Source organism: Rhinichthys klamathensis, unplaced genomic scaffold, assembly GCF_029890125.1.
Source record: "Rhinichthys klamathensis goyatoka isolate OS25496 unplaced genomic scaffold, OSU_Roscu_1.1 h1tg000330l_1, whole genome shotgun sequence".
In the NCBI taxonomy this organism is placed as follows: domain Eukaryota; kingdom Metazoa; phylum Chordata; class Actinopteri; order Cypriniformes; family Leuciscidae; genus Rhinichthys; species Rhinichthys klamathensis.
The window spans coordinates 2781933-2805581 of record NW_026606845.1 but is presented as its reverse complement, the minus strand read 5'-3'; the positions used below and the strand labels follow the sequence as shown (position 1 = coordinate 2805581).

The 23649-nt window shown below is 40.9% G+C and overlaps 1 protein-coding gene across 1 annotated transcript in view; it reads right to left on the bottom strand.

The window, feature by feature from the left end:
- Positions 1–4924: 4924 nt before the first annotated feature.
- Positions 4925–23649, bottom strand: part of LOC130105954 (CD209 antigen-like protein C) — a 56062-nt gene continuing 37337 nt past the window's right edge. Inside the window, exons 4-5 of the mRNA XM_056272142.1 lie at positions 5833–5936; positions 4925–5063 (exon numbers count right to left, since the gene is read on the bottom strand). Of these exons, the coding sequence (XP_056128117.1) occupies positions 4925–5063; positions 5833–5936 (243 nt within the window). The remainder of the gene's footprint in view (positions 5064–5832; positions 5937–23649) is intronic.

Below are 23649 nucleotides of genomic sequence, written 5' to 3'. Positions count from 1 at the left end.
GTCTTACATGCACACGCAAGGGCTCTTTCTCTCTCCCTCTCTGCCGTTCGCGCGCTATGTATGTTATGCGCGCAGTATGTTCCGTCTCGCATGCGCGCTCTAGATTCCGGGAGATTTTAACTAATTTGCGGGCATCAGGGATCCGCTATCAATATGCAGGATTTTTATAAGTTAATTTTTTTAGGTCAATTCAGCGCAACTTTGGACTGTCCGGTCAAAATCTGGACGTGTGGCCACCCTACTACACACACCGTCACGGTTTTATCCAACCTCTTTCCTTCATCATTATATTTGACAGGGAAGCCAAAATGCTCCCATACATGGGGATTTAAATGGCGCGGGGCGTTCAAGCTCCTCCGTTCCTACTCTCACCATGACCACGATGTGGAGATGTGTGTGGACTGAACATGCGTACAAATTTTTTTTTTCATAAATCAATCCGCGGATCACGTGTGTGCCGAACCGAAGATATTGATCCGAACGGATCACGGATCAATGATGATCCCTTGCACCACTAATAAGAAAGGTAATGACTTTGTCATCAAAGGCAGCAATGCGGCTTACATGCATGCCAAACAAGCCTCCGGATGCCAATTAGCTGTAATGGCACCCTCAGTCCTGATTCAGCCTCTCCCCACTGCAGAAAGTATTGCCCAAATGCAGTCCAGAGCAACACCACCTGAGATATATGTATGGCAGCAAAGGGGGGCGACAAGAGATGCAAACAACAAAGGGAGATCACATGAAGGCCTCATGATAGTTTCCACCCCATTGCTTAACATTCTAATTCCAGATGCGCACGGATTGGATCCCTGCGCAAAGGGGGGAGATTCTAAGGCCCCATTTACACTGCATGGTTCAAGTGACCCAAATCCGATTTTTTCCTCTCATGTGGCACAGATCGGATATGACCCATGAACGTGTAAGCAGGAAAAAACCGCATGGATTCCGATTTTCTCAGATGGGATTCAGGCCTCACTCATATGTGGTAATAAATCGGATATGAATCGGATACGTGCATTTGCGTGTGCCATGTAAGCAGACAAATGGGATATTCCCCAGTAAATGCGAGTCGTACGTCAATAAAAAAGTGACGTCAACTCAGGTGGACACCACCAACTGAGATCACATGACTTATTATAGGCGCGATGGAGGACGAAGGATGCACACAGTGGAGCAATGCGGAGGTTTCGTGTCTTTTGAGTGTTTGGGGCGAAGAGACAGTGCAGGCAGAAATGCAGGGTTGTTACAGAAATAAATCCGTGTTTGAAGACATGTCACGAGATATGGGGAGGCACGGTTGTAAGCGCTCGTGGCTACAGTGCCACCGTAAGATAAAAAGCTTAATGACTTTTAAAAATATTGTGGAAAGCAAAACACTGGATAATTTTATTCGCATCTGCATCCATTGTATTTCGTGCTGTTTTACTTCCTTTTCCGGGTCAGAACGTCTACATTTGGTAGTTTTAGCAGTGTATAGTGTAAATGCAAAAATCGGATACGGGTCACTTTTAAAAGAGGATGTAAGCGGGTCGTCAAAAAAATCGGATATAGTCAGAAAATCGGATTTGGGCATCAAGACCTGCAGTGTAAATGCAGCCTAAGGGTGCTTTCACATCTGTAGTTCGGTTCATTTGGTCCGGACCAAGGGAGAAAAAATATACTTTGTAGTATTTTTCAGGGGTTTTGGTTCCTTTTCACGCCACACTGATTGCTCTGGTCCGAATCAGTTGATGAGTTGATGAAACTAACCAAAATATAGTCACGTGACAACATCCATATTACTCGTTGGCCAGATATGTCTTGAACATATTTCCATAACTGCACTTCGATTGGTCAGAATTCACATGCGTGAAAAATCCAACAGAAGTCCTGGAAGTAAACAAAGAGGATCGAGCAAAATCCGGCTGAAATGCGGAGAATTCACTCACAATGTATGTTCAGAATCAGCACCAGCTTTATCCTTTCGCAAATCCCCTCATAAACAACAAAGTGTGGACGCAATATAAAAAAGAGATTAACTGTGCAGTGCGGACAACTTCAGTGTTTATGATGAGTGTTTTAGTGAGAGTGCAGAACGCAGTAAGTCAGTCATGGCTTAAATGGAGCGCTATCAGCTACATAAATAATCATTTTGTTTTACTACGGCAGCTGATTTAGTCCAAAAATGCGCAGTTATTTGGCAGTTGGGTCTGTTCGAGGTCAGATCACATTCTCACCACAAACAAACCGCTCCAGAGTTCGTTTGAAAGCGTACCAAGACCTCCTCGAATGCTTGTTCGGTCCGCTTTTGGTGCGCACCCGAGTGCGATTGCTGCTTTCACACCTGCCCAAACGAACCGCACCAACGGGGAAAACGAACTCTAGTGCGCTTCAACCGAACTAAATGAGGCAGGTGTGAAAGCACCCTAAGGAAGATAAAAGAGGTCCCCATACTTACAAATAAGGGTAGATGAATTTTGAAATGAATGTGAAATTTGTGCAAAGAATCATTTCAGAAAAGGAACAGCAACCCCAATAGGCTTTATTCCAATTCCAGAAGGACCTTTTAAGCATTTAGTGATGGATTTTGTAGACATGAACAAATTAGTAGGAAAAAGATACATGTTGGTTATTATAGACAGGTTACAGCCAAGAGGGATACCATATGGGTTTAATTCTAGAGATGAGGTAACATCAGGACTTGAGACAATATTTGTATGGATAACGCCAAATAAGAATATGGAGTGGATTAATTACATATATTACAATATTTAGCAGAGATTCATTAACCATACAGATCAAGCACTTGAAGCTCTAGGCCAGCTACTAAAATACACTGGTAAAATGACATGGCAAAACAGACAAGCCCTGAACTGGTTATTGGCAGAAAAAAGAGGAGTATGCGACTGATGATGACTGACGTCCGCCTCAGCCAATCACAGCAACCTGCGAGCAGAGAGAGGGAGCTAGAGACAGAGAAGATAATGAGCACAACAGCCAACACCTGCAAAGTACACTAGCGTGCACAGGACAATGAAAACAAACACAAAACGCGTGGAACGTAACACTCAGCACTTAAAGGGATAGTTCGCTAGCCTGGGAAAACCCAGACAACTTCCGGCAAATTTAGATTTGCTCTGAAAGTTAGTCTGGCAAAGAGCTCATTCAAGCCCATTTCCAATCCGTCGAAATCGAGGCACCAATCAGAAACGTTGGGGCGAGCTTTACACGATGACGACAGCGCTGGGATTTTGAAGCAGATTTTGTAGCCTACATTACAAAGATGGATGCCGCCGTCGAACATCACTCATTCCAATCAGCTATCGCGTCTGTTTTAAGCGATTTGAACGTTTCCTTTTTGTTAAAAACCGAGCAAAGAACAACACTCTTTTCTCTGCCGCTCTGCATACGTCATCTCCTTCATCGCTCTGATTGGGTTTAGGTCTATCCGCGGCGTCCGTTGGTGACGCCCCTCTGGAAATGATTTGTCTATGATTTGTCTCAGTTACAACTGAGAATGGTCTGGTTTTGACCAGGCTAATAGTTCGCAGAAAAATGAAAATTATGTCATCATTAATGTCAAAATTAATATGCTCATCATGTCATTTCATCATGTTAAGAAACTTTTCAGCCTCTCCTGAACATAGACACCTTCCGTTGCTCAAAAACAGGTGTTGTGTCGTGCATTGCAAACTGGAGTTGGAAGTTTGTTTGACACAAGGATCTTATGAAAACACATGTAATGGCAACTGACCATTTTATTCAAAGAGAATAACAAATGAAAAAAACAAAAAACAGATATACTGTCAAAATCACAATAATAGACTATAATAATAATAATAATTCATTACATTTATATAGCGCTTTTCTCTGCACTCAAAGCGCTTTACATAGAAGGGGGGAATCTCCACCTGGATGATGTGACGCCAGAACGCCCACCACACACACACGCCCACCACACACACACACACACACACACACCAGCTTACTGGTGGAGAGTAGACAGTGATGAAGCCAACCAGTATAGGGATTATTAGAAGGCCACGATGATGGACAGAGGCCAAGGGGCAAATTGGGATTTCTAATGACCACAGCAGACTGATCTCATGAAATGGCGTATGTATGACACGCCAATTCGTATTTTCATTTTTGGCGTGCTATCAACACGCATAATCGCTTTTCAGCGTGTTTATCAACGCCTTTGACTTAACGTTATATTACTGTATTATGTATATATAAATATATGACCTACCCCAACCCCGTCCCTAAACCTACCCGTCACTGGGGTTAATACCATTTATGAGTCTTCTCCTACCATCCTAGGAAAAGAAATATCGCTCCACAGATGTAGATATAGATTTTGCTTCGTTTCGCTCGGACATTTAACGGCGTACACATACACGCGGAATCACTCGGACATTTAATGGCGTAGACATACACGCAAAAGATTTCGGCGTGGACATACACGCGGATACCTCAAAATGCGTATAGATAACACGCCACTTGAATTGAAAGTGGCGTGTATGTTTACGCAAAGTCATGATGTCATGTTGACCACAGAGAGTCAGGACCTCGGTTTATAACGTCTCATCCGAAGGACTATGAATGTTGTGAACAACAATTTTACATTTTTCTTCCGCTCATGATTTCTATTAATTACTACAATTAAATCAGATCTGCACAGCATCAGTTTGCATATGATAAAAGTAGAATACAGGAACCTAACAATGACTACATAAAATGATAAATCATTAATATAGAAAACACATAAAATTGACTAAATAAACAAAACAAATTAAACCACAAAATCTTAATTATTTTAAAACATTAGTTTTGATTACATGAACCTTCACCAAAAATGTAAGAAAAAAAGAAAACAAAATTAAGCTGAAAAATATGGGTCAAAGCCTTATTAAATATCATAAAGAGGAAGGAATAGATGTCAAATCTCACAAACCCATTTCTTCGTATCTGAACATGAGAGATCATTCCAGTTCTTTAAAGGGTCTCTTGCAGGATTCAGTTCAACACAGTCCTCATTTGTGCCATGAAAGCTATTCGGCTCACCGCTGGACCAAAACCTGAATAAAAAAATGGATCAGATTCAGTTCTTGTACAGCTCTAAAATGCAAGCAGCGATGAAAAGGGCCTTTCGCACCCATGCCACCAACACACGGCGGCTTTAGGAAAACAGAGCACAGTGGGCAGAATGTAAATACAGGAGGACTATGTTAAAGTCATTTGTTTTTGCCACACTTCCTGCTACCAGCAGGTGACGCTATTACTATAACTACTGAATTACTGAATATGAGCATGGTCATCAGGACAGGACAGGACACATTTGAAGAGGATCATATCAAAACTGTAGGAGGAGTTTGTTAAAGTACGAAGCCTGAAAATGGCAAAAACTGCACAAAAATCAGAGGGGAAATTCAAAATGGCAGACTAGTTTAGGACTATCCAAGAGACTTTTTTGTAGGTATTGGGTCTGGGTCATTACATGTATGTACCGAATTTCATGCCTGTACGTGAAACCTAGAGCCGAGGCAATAAAGTGGGGGGTGGAGGGTGGGGGTTTTGGGGGATTAAGCCATTTTGCCCCACCCAATTCTGAAACCCACATCACACGTACATTTTCACCATCTGAAGCGTATGCAAAGTATCATGAGTTTTCGAGCATGTTTAGGCCCTCTAAAAAGCTATTCATTTTGGAGAAGAAAAAGAAGAAGAAGAATAAACGGAGCAAAAACAATAGGGTCCTCTCACCATCGGTGCTCGGGCCCTAAAGATGCATTTACAAACAAATGCTCACTGAACGCAGTGAATTTCTGTGAGTGTTTTATCACTTACCCTTGATTCAGTGGTGAATTATCCACCCATTTCATGTTGCCCTCAATCTCAATATCAGACAATCCAATCCACACACTCTCCTTTACAAATGAAGATATGTGCCTCTGTGTGTAAAGAAAAAAAAAGAAGTGTTATTTCTAGTTCTCTTCTTTAACATTACATGGAATAACATCATTAGCACCAGCAGCGGCTCCTGACCATAAATGTAAGTGCGGCAGATTCTGGGTCGTATCGTAGGCTGTACGACTAACCTATGATTAACTGCTAGTAGTTTTATATTCAAATGACTGAACAAATGCTGAACACTTTTGGCAGAGGTCTAGTGTCCTTGCATGATTCAGCCTGGGGGTGGCGCTCTAATGTTGATTTGCAGGCTTTACATACACAATGCTATTTTAGTATTTATTGTCTTTGAATATTAATTTAGAATGTTACAAGTTGAGGAAAAATTCAGGAGAGGAAAACAAAGCCATGTCGATTCTCAGAACAATTAACCAGGTTACGGGGAACTGGGTGTAAAACAAACACACAATCTACAGGCTATTGATTAGTCATTTATTTATTTATTTATTAATCTTTTTGTTAATCTTTCTGGAATGTAGATGCTTTATATATTTCGGTAATTTGATACTGATTTATTTATATTCTAATTTAATTTGACCTGTTTCATTGTAGAAAATGTTCACTATAGTGTTGTCAAGTTCATTCTATATGATTCTATATATAGGGAAATGCTGATATTGTCACATTTTTAAAGTTTCAGTACCAACTTGGTACCGAAGTCTGTAATTTTGACAACATTAGTTCACAATATATGCCAGTGCAATGCAGATTTCTGAGGGGAGTGATAGCCCGGCAAGCCCCGCCCCAGTTCTGCCCCGGTAAGAGAGTCTGCAGAGCCTCTGGGTGGAGCTTGACATCCAGCTCCTCCTCTCTGGACCTAACCAGTGGAGGTATAAGGTCCAACCACACCCTAACCCTCTCCCTAAATCTAAATTAGGCTAAGATCTTGCAGAGATGGAGCTGGACAAGGTCAAGCTCAAGCTCCACCCAAGTGACACATTTGGTTCTGCAGTCCAAACTATTTGAACTAGCAAATTCTGGAATAAATACTGAGCTACCAAACAGTTAGTACTATAGTAACATTCAGGAAACTGGACATTTTTTTGTTCTTGGAATGTTAGAAATCAACATTACTATCATATTGAATTTTTAATCTAAAATTAAGTTTAAAGAACGTTTGAGGAACATTATACCTTTTAAAACACGTTCCTCTAACGTCAAGAAAACTGGCCATTTTTCACGTTCCCAGAACCAACACTGAATATTTGGAGAACGTTCTTATAACAAAATTATGTTAGCTGGGTTGTTATCATGAAAATCTATTTTCTGTTATCTGAGCATGAGAGATTATTTATGATGTCATTACAGTCCTTATTTGCATCTGCGTCACCGGCTTAACATTTTAGGGATCAACAATACTCGTGTTATATTAATGGCCAGTGTCCAGTATAGGGTTTTCCCACTGATCTACACAGCAAAATCCCCAGCAAAATATTCACTGATCTCATCATATTGATCAAAAGTGATAATTTGTTAGTAAAAGTTGATTTTGACCTTTCTTGCCACATATAAGACTTTTTTTTTTAATACAATGGTTTAATAGAAAAAAACAGACATCAAGAATCAGCATATGAATCTCAACAATAGTGACATGCTTCATGCTGCAATGCATGCTGGGAACTTGAGTTTTATACTATGGTAGCTATCAGAATGCATTGCGGCATGAAGCATGTCACTATTGTTAAGATTCATATGCCGATTCTTGATATCTGTGTGTGTGTGTGTGTGACTAATAATTATTAAGGTTTTATCTATGACACAAAAGTATTGTTGGGGTAAATAATATTTTAATAACAAATAACCATTTTTGGTCAGAGATAAGATTAGTAAATTATTTTACATTATGATGCTGTAAACTAAATCACCTGGGGCCTGAAGCCGGTTTAGGCTAGCCAGGTGTATTTCAGTGTAGTTTGTGCCAACCTTAGTCTCAGCCTCAGACGTCACACCCACGGAACGTTGGCTAAACGTCTGATGCATATGGTACACTTAACTGGAAACACTTCAGGAATGTCGAAGTCATCATCTGATTGGTTGAATTTTATCGGATTTCCGGGGGGCGCGAGTGTCGCGTTTATTTTCGGTCCGCCGGGAAACAAAGCGCAGACGTGTGATTGCGGAAGAAAAACTAACGTTGTGTTTACATGAGTGACAATGAGCATTTATCAAGATCAGCTAAACGTAGGATTCTCAAAAGTATGCGAGGTTCACGGCATAGACTCTTGAAGTTTTCTTCTCCTTCTTTGATTTTCTATGCTGACTGACTTGTTGCACGCCGGTCTGTTGTTGTGGGGAGATTTCCACGCCCCGAAACGTGACGCTGAACGAAACGAACTGTAATTGGTTGTTTGACATGTCGGTCAAACGGCCTTGTGGGCGGGCCTTGGCCAAAGAAAGCTGCTATGAATTCCAGACCTTCAGCCGTCAGTCTGAAGGTCTGGCTACGCGAGACTAGTCCCAACCCTGTGTTTTAGGAACCATGAAATTGGTTTGGCTTTTAGCAGTGTTCATCGCTATAGTAACTCACGCTTCCTGGCTAACCTGGGCTGCGTTCAGCCCCGACAAAACGTTGCACAACGTTTTTTAAACAGAAACGGTGATGCGTTGAACACACTGTTCTGATGACGCAAGAGTTCCAACTATGGCAGCTGAGAAGGCCATTCTTTGTGTCTTACCTAATTCAGACTAAAACACATCTATTTAGCCTCACATACTGACTTTATTTGTAGTTCATACTGTTTTAATACCCTGTATTTTCTTTCTCATTTTTAGGAAAAGCACTTAATTACCATTGTTTACATCTATACCAAATGTCATACACTTGCAATGAAGCTAAAAATATAAACAACTACATCATTATGTTGATATCCTATATTTTTACAATGAAACTTACGACAAACATGTCTTCTAATATCCTCAGTTGTTGCGTATACCGAGCTGCATCGAACACATTTGTAAATTACTTTCCTTGAACCCATTGTGCGAGTTCACTTTAAAGCAACACCATGGAACTTTTCCTCTTCGGTCGCCCTACTGGTTGGAAACGAAATTGTCCATTACCGCTGTAGTAAATAATTTAGCCTACCGTCGCACGCACGCTCGCTGTTTATCCAGCACCGGCTTTAGAATGAACGATGTCCACAGACATGGTAGAGTATGTTACATGATTTCATGAAAGGATGATGTATTGCGACTTCAGAAACGAAGAAAAACGAAATAATGACCACTGTAGCGCTGACGTAAAGCAGTCGAATTTTGTAGTTCTTTTTGTGGTCGGATTACTACCCGAACCCCGAAGTTCTGTAGTGCCAGTAAAAGCGATACAGACCCGTCATGCTATGGCAGAAGTGCCTTTCACCCTGTTACGACTTGATGAATCACTGATAAGATTTTGGAAACATTATTTTAAGGTAAAAAATGTTACATAGTGTTGCTTTAATACCGCGTGCTTTATATACATGTTGCTGCTGATTATACTGCAGTTCTAACACACCCACCAAACAAGAGAAAACGCATCTCAAACCCCGTTGCACACCGGTGCACGCCGTTTCCAGGAAACATGACGTTCAACCCGGAAACCGTAGCAAAACGTTGCGCACCGTTTTGAACTTGAACGTGCCCCTGTTACATACAACCTTTGACATTTTTTTTTCTAAGTATTAACTTTAAACAGGAAGTGGTTACAATTCACACTGGCAATAATAAAGACTATCAGTCCAACTTAAAAACAGTTTGATACATGTCTTCTGAATCCATTATTCGATGTGTCTCACAGTACAGTACGTCTTCACAGATGAGCTGTGGTCTATAGAATGATGAGTAGGGTTTTAAAAGTAGTGTTAAACCTAAATGGGAAGTGGTTTCATTTCACACTGGCCTTCGACAAGAACAAAGACTTAACTTAAAACCTCCCTGCAGACCCATATCTGTCACACAACACAAAGGAACAGACATGTGAATCACCACCAGGTTTATTTCAGCAGAGGGTGGAAGGACAGCAGGAACCAGAAAACAGTGAGTCTATGACAACCGTTAATAACAAGACCACAATGATGTGAAGGTGATGATAGTATAGGGTTCGTTGATGAGGGAGTGGAGGTGCAGGGAATCAGTATTCGGGTGATAATCTGTAGCAGGTGTGGTGATGGCTGACTGAGTGCAGGTGGGGACCAGGAGGGGTGCTGGGAAATGTAGTGCTGACAGGTGACTGAGCTGGTGACTTTGACAATGTTACTGTTTGTGTTGTACATTCAACCACATATCATAAGCTTCAAAAGCCAACAACAGGAATCTGTGATCACTCAAATAAACACAAATTATACAGGCCAAACTGGACCTTTGTATTGATGATGCAGAAACAGCAGAAAGTGCCTGAATCTGATGTTTCTGTTCCTCTCTGATCACTTCAGTCTGATAAACCTGCTCTCTGCTGCCCCTGCTGGACTGGAGCAAATATATCCGTAGCCATATGTAAATCTATCCATTTGTATTGGCAGTTTATACTATTTTATAGCACTTACCATTCAATTCTGTATTTTTATTAGGGGCGTCACGATTTCGATTTTAAAACGAAATTGACCGAAATTAAGTCACAATCTTGAACTTCAAATAAAAAAATGGAATCGTCGATGCTGCCATGCCCCCATGTCACGCCCGTGATGGGAAGTTCGGATCGTTTTACTGACTCTCTTGTTCGATCTCGTTCATCAAAATGAACTAGGCCTAATCTTTTTTTCTAGTAATTTCATTCATTTTGAACAGGGGCTTTAAATGTTATACTTTTAACAGGCAAATTCTCCGAACACATCCACCTACGTAATCTTGATCATATTCTGAATTAAGAAATCATTATAATGCAGTCAAAAATAATTTACAGGAAACATAAATAATTACTTTACCTTCAGAAGCCTTTTGTTCATTTGCCGCGTGACAGAGGCAATGAACGGATCGTTCATGAAAACACACGTGTTGAAAGGCTGTGAGTCCTCTAACTTAGCTTAGAGCTTAGATTCTCTGCCCGAGCCCGAACTTGGCCCGACTTGGGCCGATATTTCCCGTCACTATCCTCAGGCCGGGCCCTTGATCTAGAGATTACCAGCTTTTTAGGAGCAACAGCAACCTGTGCTTAAAAAAAAAAAAAAAAAGTAAAAATCGAGAATTGAATCGAACCGTGACCTTAGAATCAAAAATGTAATCGAATCGAGGATTTGGAGAATCGTGACACCCCTAATTTTTATTAAATATTTTTCAGGAATGATTTAGTTGTTTAATTGTAAAAAATATAACTGATATATTTGACCGAGCCCTAACCCTAAACCACGTCACGTCTGATGTGTGACATAAGTGCAGTAAAAGATAATAATTGTGTCACAAACTAGTGTTTATTACTACACTAACACATTAAAATAATTTGAAAACAAATGGCAGTTTAACATCAAGGAGCACACTAAACTGTTTATGCACAGCTAAATAATAACTGGAGAACGCTGACACCGAAAGCCTGGCACAAAAGTTTAAAATGGCCGCGCCCATTCTTAGGTTAAAAATAAGTTTGAAAGATAATACAACAATGAATAATTTATTTGTGTCTGGTCTTTGCATCTGTTTGTTTGAAGTTTTAATTATGTCTCCTTTGTTGGAGCAGAATTGGTGTCACAAAAAAACTAAGATCTTAGAACAGCTGCAGCCTCCGGTATTGCAGGCATTTAATATTGCAATAAAGCAGATACACAAGAATGAAATTTGAAATAAGAACAAAAATACAATTTACTTTAGTAATAATGGTTATTGACATTTTATTGAAAGCGAAAGCAATAACACACAAAAACAGTTTCACAGACACTCAATATCACAATAATAGGGTGAATCAGAGCAATCTTGCAGGACTTTAGACATTTTACTGTGATTGTTATTCAAATTAGATGAATGATGACTGAGATCATGTTGACATAGAGGTTCTTTGGTGCAAGTCATGAACATATTAGAGGTTTGGTGACCCTAGATCACCCTAATTCACATTGTGAGAAACTGGATGTTGTGAGTTTATTATAGCAATAAGAAAATAATGACAATTTTACATTTTCCTTCTGACAAATTCATATGAACATCAGCTGGAGGAAATTCACACTAAAATCACTAAAATAATAGAAGCAAAAGCACAGCAACACTAGATAAAGCCTAGTTCTACCAAAAAGACTCTGGAGGATTTTTGTATGAAATTGATTTTATTTTATAAAATAATTTTACAGACAAAAAATTTTTAAATAAAAGTAAACCCTCAACAAGCTCCGTCTCAAAGTTCTTTGGCGTAGGTCCTGTCCTCCGTCCAGGTTCGGAAGTTAATTGGTAGGTCCTGCCTAAGATAGAGGCAGGTGCCTCTATAACGAATGGACGGGAGCCATCCTGGTGGTGGTGGGGAGGATGGAGGGGAACTTCGCTACGACACCTACAGGCAACAAAATAGGAGGGTAAGATCAGTCTTTTTATATTTGATGTCAAGCTGTGATTGGCTGCGCGAAATTATGAATTAATGACGTGTCAGTGGAGTCTTTCTGGTAGAACTTACGCTTTCAGCTCTCACAAATCCCCTTCCTCTTCTCAGAGCAGGGATGATCATTCCAGTTGTTCACAGGGTCTTTTGTAGGCATCACTTCAATACAGTCCTCATTTTCAGTATAGCTATTCGGCTCACCTTTGAACCAAAACCTGATGTTTATGGAAATAATTTTTCATTATGGTTGTTGTCATGATTGTGTTTGTGGAAGAGCTGTGTCTAATTTATAAAGATTGTGATTATCTATTTTTTTAGGTTTTTTTTTTCACCCACTCTTATTAATACAGGGAAAGGCAACAAGTGTTTGTGCTGTCTGTTTTTATTATTGTCACTTATTATTGATTGCTATCAGGATGTGAGAGTTTCAACCAGAATAACAAAAAGTGTTTATTAAAAATTGTCTACCCTACTTTTAACACTGTTTTAATTCTTTTTTTGAGTTTGTATAATCGATTAGTGAATACATTTATGTAGTTATGGAGTTACATTGATTCATCTCATCGACTTGCATGTACAACCATGTTTAACTTTTACACAAGTTGACACAGATCCCTGAGGTGTTTATAAGACAGCTGTGACATTTTTGGTCAAATAGTGTTCAGTGCTCGTCTGTGCTCAACGACAGAACAGTTTGCATGCCTTTCTCAAACTTTTGCCGTTGAGTTAGGTTACACTGTTGTCGCTTGCGAAACCAAAAGGCGGCGCCTTGTGTAGAAACGTGTAGATTAAGGGGCGGTACTATTATAATATAATATTATATAATATTAATATATTATAATAAGGCTGAGCAAAACAAAGTTACTGGTTTGTCACTTTTCCCGTTTTCTGGGTTGGTAGATGCACCGGGGACCAGATTATAGCACTTAAACACTGAAAAAGTCAGATTTTCATGATGTGTCCCCTTAAAAATATCTATCCTCCCTTTTTTCAGGGAGACTACACATCCACAGTGATTGTATGTGATTGTTTTAGCACTTACCCTTGTTTCAGTGGTGAATTATCCACCCATTTCATGATCCCCTCAGTCTCAGTGTCAGTCAAACCAATCCACACACTCTCCTTGACTAATGAAGTTATGAGTCTCTGTGTGAATAAAAACAGGAGTAAGTGTGATTCCTCTCATTAACTAACAGTCACTCACACAAACTCACCTGCTTCTCTTCAGTGTTGATAATGATCAGATCAGCTCCTCGATCTCTGCAGTATTTCCTGCTCTCAGACCAGCTCTTCAACTCACTGGATATGAAGAAAAAACCTGGACCACAGAGATTTTCATACATTAACACTTTTCAAAACTGTATACATATACAGTACAGATAAAGAGAACTAGAAAAAATAAATTACTTAGACAAAGCAGTTGTTTACAAACCTCGTTTAGACACTTCTCTCGTCAGTTCCTCTCTCAAAGACGTGACTCTGGTCTCTAACTCCAGTTTCTTCTGACTCAAAGAGCTGAAGTTGTTCTTCAGTTGGTCTTTTTCAGTCATTAGATCAGTGTTCTTGTCCTGTAAGCTGTTGATAGTGTGATTGAACTCTTCAACTGTGTTCTTGTAACTCTTTAACAGGTCTCTCTCTGCTGTGATGGTGATGTACAGTGTGATGAAGACCAGCAGAAGAACACACATGAGCCCGAGACACACTGTCATCAACACCAAACACCTGCTTCCTCCTGACAAACAGAGACAAAATACATATATATCAAATAGTCCAGTCATTTTAAGCCAAAATGGGGGTCAACCTTGAACAAATTGCAACAGAAGCAAACTCAACTGATTTTGTATCCTCAATATGTCCTGAGTAAGGGGAAAAAAGCCCCGAAGAATCCCATTAGGGGAAAGTTTAGAAAAGTTTTCTCACGTGAAAAGGGTAAAGATTTTAACCTTTAGATATCATCATGAAAATCGCTGAGTTGATTACTTACATCAAGACAAACAAAAAATGTATTACAAGTTTTTTGCAATTGTTTGTTAACATGGACAAATGGTGCATAATCTAATTACATATGTGCTAATTTGCATAATTACCCAAACAGATCTAAACATTGGGTACACTGTAATGAATTGCTGTTAAAATTACAGCAATATTTTACAGCAGCTGGCTGTTTTCTAATAATACAGCATATTGCTGTAAACTGCAATGCATTCTGGGGTCACGTGTCGGTTTGATTCAAAATACAGAATATTGCTGTAAATTTCAAATCTACAGAGGCATTGTGATCTTCAACGGTCGTGTCGTCGACTTTCGGGTAGCGGCAAGAGGAGTGATTCTTAACTCTGTGGTAAGTGACTTATTATTTCAGTTTCTTATTTTTATGTTGTGTTACTCGTAGTAGACTATGAAGGTAACGTTATATTCGCGGTTCATATTGGTAACCGAGGATCACGCATCCTCCGACCGCGGGGCGCGAGGGAGACTTGCGCGGGGCTTCAGCATCGCGGACGCAGTACACACATTCCTCGGGATCTATGGGCTCCTATGTTAAAGGTGCTCTAAGCGATGTCATGTGTTTTTTAGGCCAAAACATTTTTTGTCACATACAGCAAACATCTCCTCACTATCCGCTGGCTGCCTGTCCCCTGAACACACTGTAAAGAAACGCGATCTCTGTAGACAGCCCATGCTTCACAAACAGCACCAAAAACAAACTGCGGCGACCCGCTCCCCAAAACATAACAAACTGTTCCAGCCAATGACCGACAAGAAGGGTTTGGGGGCGGGGTTTGGGGGGTTAGTGTGCGGATGAGGAGGAGGGAGGGTCTAGCTAGCCTCCGTTTTGTTTGACAATAGTTCGAACGTCAACAAGAAGTAACGTCACCCAGGATCGCTTAGAGAACCTTTAAGAAGAATTACATGCTTTAATGACAACAGTCGGTATTCACACGAGCTTCGTGTTGATCTGCACACTTCGTCGTTATTATTTTATGATGTAAATCAAATCAAAATCAAGTCATCTGTTAAAATGGGCGCCGAAATGAAAACGCCGTTGCTAAAACCTTGCGTCAGAATCTGAATGTTGCTGTGTCACATGTTTAATATGCCGGTGTAAAAATCCCTTACATTTCATTACGAATATAGGCTAGCCTATATCCTATATATTTTAGCTATAGCCTACTCTCTGTGTGTAATTTGCTTATTGTTTTCATAATTCCTTTGTTAATTTTATTTAATAGAAAGACTTCCTGCACTCTGAATAAAATATAGTTTAAATTTAAAAAGCTGAAAAATAAAAATAAACTATTGTGCTGTTTTAGGAGACACTTTGACAAGTGGACACTGGAAGACCAAGTTGTGTGTGAGGAGAGCATTCAGCCCAGCTTCCTGTCTGGCCTTGACATACTGTTCTCTGCATATTACATAAATCAGGAGGAGGCAGCCTGCACCTTGGAGTTCATTTAAAGGTAATGATTGAATTCTGAACAACCTCAGTACATTTTACACATTTATTCAATATCAGAACTTGCCTTTAGATATATTATCTGTTGACTTAATTAGTTAAATCAGGTGTTTTAATTAGTGGACATAGGGTTAGGGTTGGGGAGGTCTTCCTGAGAGGTCCTCATGACTGAAGTTGAGAAACACTGCTCTAACAGATTTCAAAAACATGATTACAAGCATCAAAACCTAAAACCAATCCTAATTACATATTGTCTGTTTCCTGACCCATTAGGTGCTTTGTAAGAGAGGAACAAAGAAGAAAATTGCCACGACAGGGCAAATGGTACAGAAGAAACAGGTTGCAGTGAACCCACATGTTGCCACTCTTCCCTGCAAAGTGGTGTGTTATCAGTGGAATTTCTGAAATGTAAGTAGTATACACACACACAAATATCTTTTTTTCCTTTAATTGTAACCTTTTAATGTTCTTTATCTGACTCTAACTGTATCTTTCATCCCTCTGTCTGTCTCTGACTGTATCATTATGTTTTGTAATGTATTGTCCTTTTCAATATTTCTAGCCACTCTTTGCATCCTGTGATGGAACAGCATCTGGAGCTGAATTATTCTCCATTTTTGATCATAAGTTTTTTGGACTCACTTGGGGCCTTGTTGTTTGGACATGTTTGTCTGGTAATGAAGTGGTGAAAATTAATTTGTGTCTGTCTTTTTCAGAATCATTTTATTATGATCATTTTGGTCAACTTGTGGTTTTAAATGTCATTTGCGTATTTCTTCTTTGTGTGAAGGGCCATGACGGCTAATTTGTTTCAAGTAATTAAAAATGTAATTTTATGTACATTTTAAAAAAAAGTTTGTTAATAAAAATCAAATCAAAATGATACAAAATACACTGTTTTATTACTTTTTTCATGCAAATTTTAAAGTTATAAATTAAATAAATGTTGACCTGTTTTTCAAGTTTAGGATGTTGAATAATTTGTTTGTTTTGTGAAGTAATAGGGGAATTAAGTTGTGCGTTATACAACACTTAATGTATTTAAAAACAATTGTTTAAAGCTTATGCAGTTGATAAATAATTAACATTTAAAATTCAGCTGCCAGTCATTAATATTCAAAAATTAAGAAAATATATTGTATATACTGCATTTTACATACTTCCTCTAGATATAGTGAATACAAAGATTCATGTAACTTACTGTAAAAAAAATACAACAATAAAAAAAATACAGTTATTTACTGTAATCAGAGAATACAGTAAAAATATGTAAATTAAATTACAGAAACGCTACTGTAAAAAATACAGTAACTGGCTGGCAACCCTGCTGCCAGTATTTTACTGTAAAATTTACAGGAAATTTTTAACAGTGTATATAGCAGGTGAAAATGTCTTGTAGAATTTTGTTGACATATAACAGTAAACTATTTAATATTAAGGTCTGAATGGAACCCATTTAGGCTACCCATGAACATTAATGCAAGAAGTAGACCAGCCTTTATTAATTATTACGGCAGATATGGGGTTTGGGGCTGGGTCAGTGGGACTGTTTCTGGGGGATGAGTCTGAGGGAAGAACAGGAGACATGGGTAAGAAGAATGCAGAAGACAAAAGGTAGGTGAAATAAAAAGTGTCTAGATCAAAAAATCTAATTACGTACACAATGCACTCAATGCCCAAACCCCATCTCTGCAATAATAATTAATAAAGGCTGGTTTCTAAAGTACTTCTTCCTGTATTAATGTTCATGGGTAGCCTAAATGGGTTCCATTCAGACCTTAACATTAAGTATTTTACTGTTATATGTCAACAAGATAAAAAAAACAAACATTTTCACCTGCTATACCCAATGTTTAGATCTGTTTGGGTAATTATGCAAATTAGCTAATACGTAATTATATTATGCACCGTTCGTTCATGTTAACAAACAATTTAAAAAAACTTGCAATAGATTTTTTGTTTGTCTTGATGTAAGTAATCAACTCAGTGATTTTCATGATGATATCTAAAGGTTACATTTTTTACCCTTTTCACGTGAGAAAAAGAATGAATAGGCGTATGAATGGGATATATTTGGGTCTTTTTCTAAACTTTCCCCTAATGGGATTCTTCGGGGCTTTTTTTCCTATACTCAGGACATATTGAGGATACAAAATCAGTTGAGTTTGCTTCTGTTGCAATTTGTTCAACCTTTTTTCATAAAATGACTGGACTAAAAGTATACTGTCTTGTATGCATTTGCAAGGAGGCATTAATCATATCTGTTTAGTTTATTGAAGAGCTGCATGGAACAACACTGTATTCATCTTGTTTACATCAGGAACGCGTTACTCCCTTGTTTATGTAACTTTAGCATTCAGTACTCCTTGAGTCCCCCTAGTGGGCTGCAGTGTTGGGTAAGTTACTTTAAAAAAGAAATTAGTTATAGTAACTAGTTACTTATCACAAAAAGTAACTAAGTTACATCATTACAAAATTAACTACTTACCAGAGAAAGTAAATATTGCGAAGACAGGATGGTGCAGACGATGACTGTGACATAACGCCCCCCTTCAAAAAGGCGCGAACTCGCGCCGTAGAACATCAACAGGGGTGGGCGCCCTAAAGGCTGACCAGGAAGCCTCCAGGGCGGAGGAGGATGAGCAGGCGGCCATGGCGGAGCAGGATGAGCAGGCGGCCAAGGTGGAGATGCTCCTTCGTGTGACCAAGGCGGAGAGAACCCTTCGGGTGGCCATGGCGGAGACGCCCCTTCGGGTGACCAAGGGGGAGAGAACCCTTCGGGTGGCCATGGCGGAGACGCCACTTTGGGTGACCATGGTGGAGAGAACCTATCGGGTGGCCATGGTGGAGATGACACCTCTTGCGGCCATGGCGGAGAGAACCCTTCGGGCGGCCATTGCAGAGACGACCCCTCGGGCGGCCATGGCGGAGACAACCCTTCGGGTGGCCATGGCGGAGACGACCCTTTGGGCGGCCACGGCGGTGAAGATCCTTCTGGTGGCCACGGCGGAGAGGATTTTTCTGGTCGCTGTGGACTTTTGGGTGGTGCCGGCGAGGGCATATGCCCACCCTGACGTGAAGCGCAGGCTCGGCAGGGCTGACATGGAGCGCAGACTCGGCAGGGCTGGACGGGACCAGCGGTGAAGGCTCTGGGCTGGACGGGACCAGCGGTGAAGGCTCTGGGCTGGACGGGACCAGCGGTGAAGGCTCTGGGCTGGACGGGACAAGTGGTGAAGGCTCTGGGCTGGACGGGACAAGTGGTGAAGGCTATGGGCTGGACGGGACCAGTGGTGAAAAGGCTCTGGGCTGGACAGGACCAGCGGTGAAGGCTCTGGGCTGGACAGGACAAGCGGTGAAGGCTCTGGGCTGGACGGGACAAGTGGTGAAGGCTCTGGGCTGGACGGGACCAGTGGTGAAAAGGCTCTGGGCTGGACGGGACCAGCGGTGAAGGCTCTGGGCTGGACGGGACCAGCGGTGAAGGCTCTGGGCTGGACGGGACCAGCGGTGAAGGCTCTGGGCTGGACGGGACAAGTGGTGAAGGCTCTGGGCTGGACGGGACCAGTGGTGAAAAGGCTCTGGGCTGGACAAGACCAGCGGTGAAGGCTCTGTGCTGGACGGGACCAGCGGTGAAGGCTCTGCAATCTTGGTTGGTGACAAGGGCTCGGGCAAGACGTGGAGATCAAAGTCAAGACTGTCAAGAAGATCCGGCATGGCGTGGTGATCAGGCATGACGTGACAATCTCTTTGGGACTGGCTGTGTCCCGGATCGAGGCCCGACACTCTCCAGAGACCGGAGGACAGTTTCCCTCCAGTTCAGTCCCGTGATGTCGGGGAGATCAAGGGGACGGTTGAAAGTGGCCCCGATCAGGAACAAGGTCCTCAGGCTCTCGTCGCCGAGGGTGCTGTTGCTGGCAAGGCTGAAAAAACCCAGGGTAAATGAAAAAAGGTTGTGGCTCTCCTGAGCCAGGACGATTATTCTGACCCTATCGTTCAGTTTAGGGCGGTCGGTTGTTCTGTCACGGTGTGGTGTGGGTTGAAGAAGATTCAAAGTCCAAAGTCCAATACAAACGATTTACTTATAATTCACAGGTACAAACAGGCAGGCAGGATAACACACACTGAATACAACTAACAACCGACAAGGACTAAATACAGATACAAATGAATACTAATGAGGTGAGGACAGGTGACACAGATGAAGATGACGATGAACAGGTGGGTAATGAGGGAGGGAGTTCAGGTGTGGAGACACGAGGGATTCTGGGAAGTGAAGTGAAGACGAAGACGAAGACAGGATGGTGCAGACGATGACTGTGACACATACACATACACTCTATCTTTAATGTAATCTTAGAGGGCTTTCACACTGGCAGTTTAGTTCGGAACGGGGCACGGTTCGCATGAAAAATCACTAATGTGAACGCTGTCATGGGACCCTGGTGCGCATTGGGGTACCGAACCCGAGACTACCTGGAGGAGGTGGTCTGAGTTCGGTTGCTCCCGAACCGTGCCGCGGTTCGCGTGAATGTGAAAGCAACACGGACTCGGGTGCGCACTTGTTCAGGAAGTAACCTGCGCATGCGTTTTAGCTTATTGTGATGTACTCAGTTAAATAAAACACTTGTAAGGGATGATGATTTACCTTGGATACGAGCGAGAGTGAGCCTGCAGTGTATTCGTGCATTGCGCGTGGAATCAGGGCAACACATTTGGAAATCCTCTGTCTCCTCAAAAGAGTCCGTTTGCAAGCAGCAGAAGGCCACCTTATGTGACATACGCACAGTAAACCTGTAGTGTTCACTCAACTGCGCATAATAGCAGCGAATTAATAAAAAACACAATATTGACCTGCATTCTGTTTTCTATCATGCGCCGTTCACGTTTGCGATGGCGTAATATGCACGCAAACACACCATGGTTCGATAGAATCAAGTTGAGTGTGAAACCAGACCAACGCTGCGGGGGCGCCAGGAACAAACGTGCTCGGGCTGGGACCACAGCAAACGAGCCCAGTGTAAAAGCCCCTTGAGTCATACAATCAGGGTCAATCACCAGCAAACACAACAGTAGAGACAAAGCAACGGCAGGCAGCAAAGAACCACAAAGAAAATAAACAGTCCAAAGGTATACCACGGGAAGACAAAAACACAGGATTAAATGCTCAGAGATGTTCACCAGGGCAAAACAAATCTGCCCTAATGAGGTAGAGTCTGAGGCCACGTTTACACATAGCCGGGTATTTAGAGAAACGAATATTTACCCCTCCTCCGTTTTCAATAATAACATCGTGCACACACCCGCATAAATACGCCGCGAGCGCCATCATAACTATGCCAAACCTATGGGGGGCAGAGTAGGGAGAAGGATAAAGCCATGCAAAGCCAATCAGAATCCTCAGAATCGACAAGAGAGAACCTAAAACCCCATTTCTCCCAGTTGACACAAAAACACATAACCGGCGTTTTCAGAAATCTCCCCTTTGGCCGGAGTTTTTGAAATAATCGTTGTACCATGTACCATGCTCCTGGGGTCTGTTCTTTGTACGTCGCTAACTCAGTTAGCTGGATTTGATTGTTGAGGATTTGGCATGATCTTGGATTGTTTCATTCTTCGACACTCGTCCTGGACTTGTTGTCATAGTAACAGGTGCATAAGCTTAAACCTGTTCGGGAGCAGCTTATTTAATGTAAACAGGATTAGATTGCGGCTTTATAAGTGGAGGTGATACGGGAAGTCTTTCGCAGCCATGTCTTGTCCGTTTTTACGACAGGAACCTGTTGCTGAAGGTGCAAGAATAATTCGCTGAGCTTTTCGAATTAATCGAATAGACAGGATCCTTTAGCGCAGCGTGATACTCTACTTATTGAGAAATATAGTTTTTCTCGTATACATCATTCATTTGTTGGAACCACACGTTAAATGTTCGACTCGTCGGAGTGGAGCTTTTAACAACGCACAAACTGTTTGCATTGCCTTGAGATTCTTTGCGAGTGGCTCTTTCCTAATTCAGAAGAAGTGGAAGACTGAATTATACAGGCACGTCTACAAGTCGATGTATCAGAATGGTAATTCGTTTGATGTATTACTCTCTACAGCGTCGGACACATATCAGCAATTAATATGATTAATCTCAGTCTGCCTTCTAACAATCATCAGAAAACACTTTGAACAACTCAGAATGTCTGTGGATAATGGCATATAGTGCATCATAACGTCGTAATATATATTATATACACAATTCACCTGCTATATTTCTAAATGTACCTAATTTTCCAACATGACATCATGACTTTGCGTAAACAACATACACGCCACTTTCAAGTCAAGTGGCGTTATCTATACGCATTTTGAGCTATCCGCGTGTATGTCCACGCCAAAACGAACCGTCATCTTTTGCGTGTATGTCTACGCCGTTAAATGTCCGAGCGAAACGAAGCAAAATTCATATCTACATCTGTGGAGCAATATTTTTTTCCTAGGATGGTAGGGGAAGACTCATAAATGGTATTAACCCCAGTGACGGGTAGGTTTAGGGACGGGGTTGGGGTAGGTCATATATTTATATATACAGTAATATAACGTTAAGTCAACGGCGTTGATAAACACGCTGAAAAGCGATTATGCGTGTTGATAGCACGCCAAAAATGGAAATACGAATTGGCGTGTCATACATACGCCATTTCATGAGATCAGTCTGTAATTTTCATATCAACATAAAAATATATAGCGGGATAACCTGGCTTCTCTTGAGGCTCCCCTGCTTTACAGCGTAGTAATGATGTTATGCTAAAGATCGAAAGCACATTGACCTTACAAGGTCGTTTGTGACGTCAGAAACACCAGCGTTTTCAGACCGTGTTTTTGAGACTGTCTTTGGTTCACTGCAGTTTTAAAGAGAAAATACTCAGCAATGGTATTCACATATGAATTTGCACATAGTTTGTCTTAAAGCATATTAAAAACACCACATAGACATAAACAACATTAAAAGTTTGATTTTCCCCACAGGGGGACTTTAGGATTCAAATCAACCTATTTAGGTAATCAACCTTTGTCTTATAGTGCTTTCATATTCATATTCCAAGTCAAACATTGATATATGGTAAAATATCCAAAGATGAACAAAAATATTGAAAAAGTAAATATAATTAATACATTATATAAAAGCAGAAACACTGACAAAAATATTTGAAATTGTATTAGACACTTCCTCAAACATTAGTGACGCCTTTAACAACATCATCTGCGACACCATTTCTGGTTTAAAGTAATTTTCTGCTTACTGCGCTTTTCATCTTTTCCTTTATCCTGGCCGTTACTCTGTGTTGGAGGTCCAAATGTGTCCTCAATATCTCTGCGTTCAACATTTTGATAAATTTCCTCTGAATCCATTATTCGCTGTGTCTGACAGTACGTCTTCACAGATGAGGTGTGGTCCTCAGAATGATAAGTGTGGTTTTTAAAATAGTGTTAACCCTAAACAGGAAATGATTTTACACTGGCCTTCGACAAGTATAAAGACTTGCAGTCCAACTTAAAACCTCCCTGCAGACTCATACTACTGTGTTTGTGTTGTACATTCAACCTCATGACATGTTCTCCGCTTCAAAAGCCAACAAGAGGAATCTGTGATCACTCAAATAAACTCAAACACACTTAAACAGGCCAAACTGGAGCTTTGTATTGATGATGCAGAAACAGCAGAAAGTGCCTGAATCTGATGTGTCTGTTCCTCTCTGATCACTTC